Source organism: Leuciscus leuciscus (genome assembly GCF_965113295.1).
Source record: "Leuciscus leuciscus genome assembly, chromosome: 5".
Classification (NCBI taxonomy): domain Eukaryota; kingdom Metazoa; phylum Chordata; class Actinopteri; order Cypriniformes; family Leuciscidae; genus Leuciscus; species Leuciscus leuciscus.
In genome coordinates, this window is record NC_138729.1 from 296,934 (window position 1) to 301,277 (window position 4,344).

At 41.7% G+C, this 4,344-nt stretch overlaps 1 protein-coding gene across 2 annotated transcripts in view; it reads right to left on the reverse strand.

Annotated features, from left to right (window-relative positions):
* Nucleotides 1-1,150: 1,150 nt before the first annotated feature.
* The window catches only part of LOC309498487, a 4,993-nt gene continuing 1,799 nt past the window's right edge, over nucleotides 1,151-4,344 (reverse strand). Inside the window, exons 2-4 of one of the 2 annotated variants that reach the window (XM_082169254.1) lie at nucleotides 1,996-2,173; nucleotides 1,790-1,904; nucleotides 1,151-1,643 (exon numbers count right to left, since the gene is read on the reverse strand). In XM_082169254.1, the coding sequence (XP_082025380.1) occupies nucleotides 1,227-1,643; nucleotides 1,790-1,904; nucleotides 1,996-2,173 (710 nt within the window). In that variant the 3' untranslated portion in view covers nucleotides 1,151-1,226. Of the gene's footprint in view, nucleotides 1,644-1,789; nucleotides 1,905-1,995; nucleotides 2,879-4,344 lie in introns of those variants that run through there. The other variant, XM_082169253.1, reaches the window with a different exon arrangement.

The window sequence follows — 4,344 nt, forward strand, 5'->3', positions numbered from 1 at the left end:
TGTATTCCTGGTTAATAATACAACTTTTGGGTTTGTCTTTTCAGAATCGCCTCAACCACCTCCAGCTAAAAAGGCCAGAAAGCCCCTTTCAAGGACTCAAACAATTATGAAAGAGGTGAAGGACCTATTTTTTTAAATGGACAGAGACTTTGAGGAGAGGGAGCGTGTTCGCTTGGCAGAGCAGAGGGAATACGAGGAGCGACTGAGGAGAGAGGCGAGTCTGGCAAGGGAAGATGAACTGGCAAGGCAGATGTCGATGCTGCGCGAGCTACAAGAGACCCAAAACCGTTTTTTGGGTGAACTCCTACGCCACATGCCAGCTCCGGCACCCACACATTATTATGTGCCTCCACGTCATACCCGCTTCAATATCCCAAGCACATCAGAAGAAACGGAAAACAGCACATTCACGCCGTTGTCATCCTCTTCGTTTCTACAGCTGGATTAGGAATAGTATATAGTCATAGTATATTTTAATGCTGCGCGAGCTACAAGAGACCCAAAACTGTTTTTTGGGTGAACTCCTACGCCACATGCCAGCTCTGGCACCCACACATTATTATGTGCCTCCACGTCATACCCACTTCAATATCCCAAGCACATCAGAAGAAACGGAAAACAACACATTCACGCCGTTGTCATCCTCTTCGTTTCTACAGCTGGATTAGGAATAGTGTATATAGTATATTTCAAAGAGTTTTAAAATATTTTTTTCTTTAAGTGTTTTCATTTGTGCTCTAATTTATATTTGCAATCTAGATTAAACACTTTGTATTGTTTCATATAATGTATATGTTTTATTTGCATATAAAAGTTTGTGTTCAACATATTGGTGTGTGCTTCATTATTGCTTTTTCAAAATAACTGTGTACAGTGCCATATTAATACATCAATTACATTTAAAATACGTAATGTATTTTAAAAAAGATAAATATTAAATAGATTTTCATTTAATTGAAATACAAACTACTGAAGTCCCTTTTCTATATCTTAAAAAAACAAAAAATGCTGTGCTAACTCGGACAAGCTGCTAAATGATTAAATGTACATAAAATGTTTTTCAAATTATATTTCAAATAGTTTATTTATCATCTGTGACCACACTCCATTATTTCAGTTATGAAAAAAAGTGACTGACAAACTTATTGAATAGTTTTACAATAAATCATTTTTATTGAAAAACTTTGACATGGTGTGAAATGGTTGTGCAGGTAAAGTAACACGAGTCAAGACAAGAGAGTCATCATAGCCTCACGAATTCCTTGACAATTATGTCCTCCCACCCCCTGAAACATATCTTGATCAGGCTCTTGCAAATCATCTGTGATGTTCCAGTCAGGCAAATAAACTTCTTTGTTCAGCTCACAAATATTGTGCAGAACACAACAAACAGCAACAACATCAGACATCAGAGCAGTGTCAACATCGTTGCGCTTAAGCAAACACCTCCAACGACCTTTAAGGCGACCAAAGGCGTTCTCCACAACCATCCGTGCTGAGCTCAGTCGGTAGTTGAAGTGTCGTTGTTGAGGGGTCAGGGCATGGTGGTTTGTGAAACCCTTCATAAGCCAGTTCTTGAGGGGGTATGCCGCATCGCCGATTAAATGGACAGGAACCTCGACATCATTCACTGTCATTGAGTTCTGTTAAAAAATAAATGTAAAAATTCATAAATCACAATGCAATTTTTTACAATGCAGCTGTTAATGTCATACATGGCTTAATACACTTGCATCTTGATATCAAAACATGACAAATAAAATGTGCCAGTAAAACAAATATTGCGTACCTCACGAGGAAACAGGTATCCACCCTGTTGCTCTGCCATTTTGAAAATGGGAGAGTTGGACAACACACGAGCGTCATGTGTGCGCCCAGGCCAGCCCACATATACATCTGTAAAGCTAATAAAGAGACATGGCATTAATATATGGACACATAAAAATTAATCAAATTTCTGTAATGAACACAATAGCTTAGGAACTACATTCTTACCAGAAATTGTGGTCTACAACAGCTTGAAGTACAATCGAATGCCATCCCTTACGATTGTAGTAAGCTGTAGCATCTTCTTGGGGAGCAATTATAGGGATGTGACTACCGTCTATGGCACCAGCACACAAAGGATACCCACGTTCAGCGAACCCATTTAAAGCCTTTTGAAGAGCTTCTCCTTTGGGCAAGGAGATGAAACGTTTCAAAAGCTTTGTCTTCAGTGTTGCAGTGACTTCGTGAACCAGTGTACAAACAGTGGATAGCCCCACACCAAAGAGACAACTGATTGTACGGTACTCGCCAGGGGTAGCATACCACCACAAAACAATAGCCAATCTACGGCGTGGTTCAAGGGGCTTTCTCCAGTTTGTAAGCTTGCGTCTCAGGCTTAGCTCAACAAGTTGCAGAACAAACTCAAACGTGTCCCGTGACATCCGAAAGTGCTGCCGCCACTGATCTTCGTTGAAGTTTTCCAGGACATTTGACCAAAACACAGCCCCTTGAGGTCTTTGTACCATCCACAGTCTTCTCTTCGAAACACCCAGTTGCATGAGCCGTGTACAAAGAACTGTAGCTTTTAGCATCCGATGGCGTCTCCGTGCTTTACGTCTCGCTGCTTCATTTTCTTTCATACTCTCCGCCAATTTAACTTCCAGCGTATTCCGTATCGAATTAACACGTTGAAAAGAACTCAAAATCGAAAATAAAATTGTGATTTGACCACGAAACATGTTGTACATAAACAACAAAGTTTGAACAGCAACATCTAATGCCTGATCAGCTGCCATGTTGTTCAAAGCAATGCAAACACTTCCGCTTTTCGACGTGTACCTTATACGTCACATCCTGACGTCACGCGTCTTTCCGGAACATACACGGGTTGTGTGTGAACGCACTCTCTGATTCCGGGAAATCACTGGCATTGTGAATGAACCAAAATCAAACGAACCCGGGTCAAATCCCGGGTCACTTTATCCGTGTATTTTCCGGAATCTCTGTGTGAAAGGGGCTAGAGATTCCGGAAAATACACGGATAAAGTGACCCGGGATTTGACCCGGGTTCGTTTGATTTTGGTTCATTCACACTGCCAGTGATTTCCCGGAATCAGAGAGTGCGTTCACACACAACCCGTAAAAATGCCGTAAAGACACGTGACATCGATGTGACTTGTAATGTCTCCGCAGCGTCTTAAGTTTGCTTATGAGCTGCAATTTCTCTCTCTAGAAACCACACTTGTGCATTTTTTCTCTGATTCGATCATAAACTTGCGCATTACGTACCGTTTCACAGCTGGCGAACGATCGCGGCTTCAGCGTCATCACTACGACACGGCATTATTACGGCTTTTGTTCACACAGCGCGCGTTCCGGGACTGAACACGGCAATGTTACTAGATCCCCAACCCGGCATCAGTCCCGGCATCAATCCCGGGTCGTGTTTGCGTTCACACAGAAGGCGTTCTGGCAATTTACCGGGTTCAAAGCGCTGTGTGAAAGGCGCTATCACACACACACACACTAACCCGACCCCTAAACCCACCCATCTCTCTCTCTCTCTCTCTCTCTCACACACACACACACACACACACACTAACCCGACCCCTAAACCTACCCATCACACACATACACACAAGCCGATAGCAGGCCGGGTGAAACCCGTAGTTGTTGGGACATCAGAGACCGGTTTGTCCAGGAGGGCAACATGTTTATTAGCAATAGTTAACGTTAGCTCCGTAGTGTCCGACGTTTTGAGCCATTCCTACGCACATTGCTTGATTTTTTCCCACCGGACTTCAGTAAAGGGCTGCGGACCTTTCCCACCATCTTTTCCGACATGAAGAATACACTTTACGGGTGTTAATCGAGCTTGATCGCCGCTATCAGATGAAGATGCGCTGCTTACGTCCTCCTCCATGTTTACATGTGCGTAGTGATATTGGCTTGATTTCGGCTGTGACCTACTTACATTTTCGATGCTGATTGGTTGAAAATCTAACTCAACAGTTTTATATGTCTCAATACGCAGTCAATATAGTGCGCCAATAAATTACACTTTTCTCATTAACTGCAGGATAATGCGTGGAGAACTTTTTGTTTGGATACACTGTAAAAAATGGATTATGAGTCTTGTAATTTTCATAAAAAAAAACTGAGGTGATCGTTAAAAGTATTATGCATATTTTATTAAGAAAATTGTGGTTCAGTGTTTTGTTGAAAATATTGAGAACATTTCACTAATAACACCAAGAGAGGCATTTTCCTTTTTTTTTTTAAGGAAACATACACAATTTTAAGGCTTGAATTGAGAAACTGATAATCCTCATTAAATTAAGGAAAAGGCTACCTATT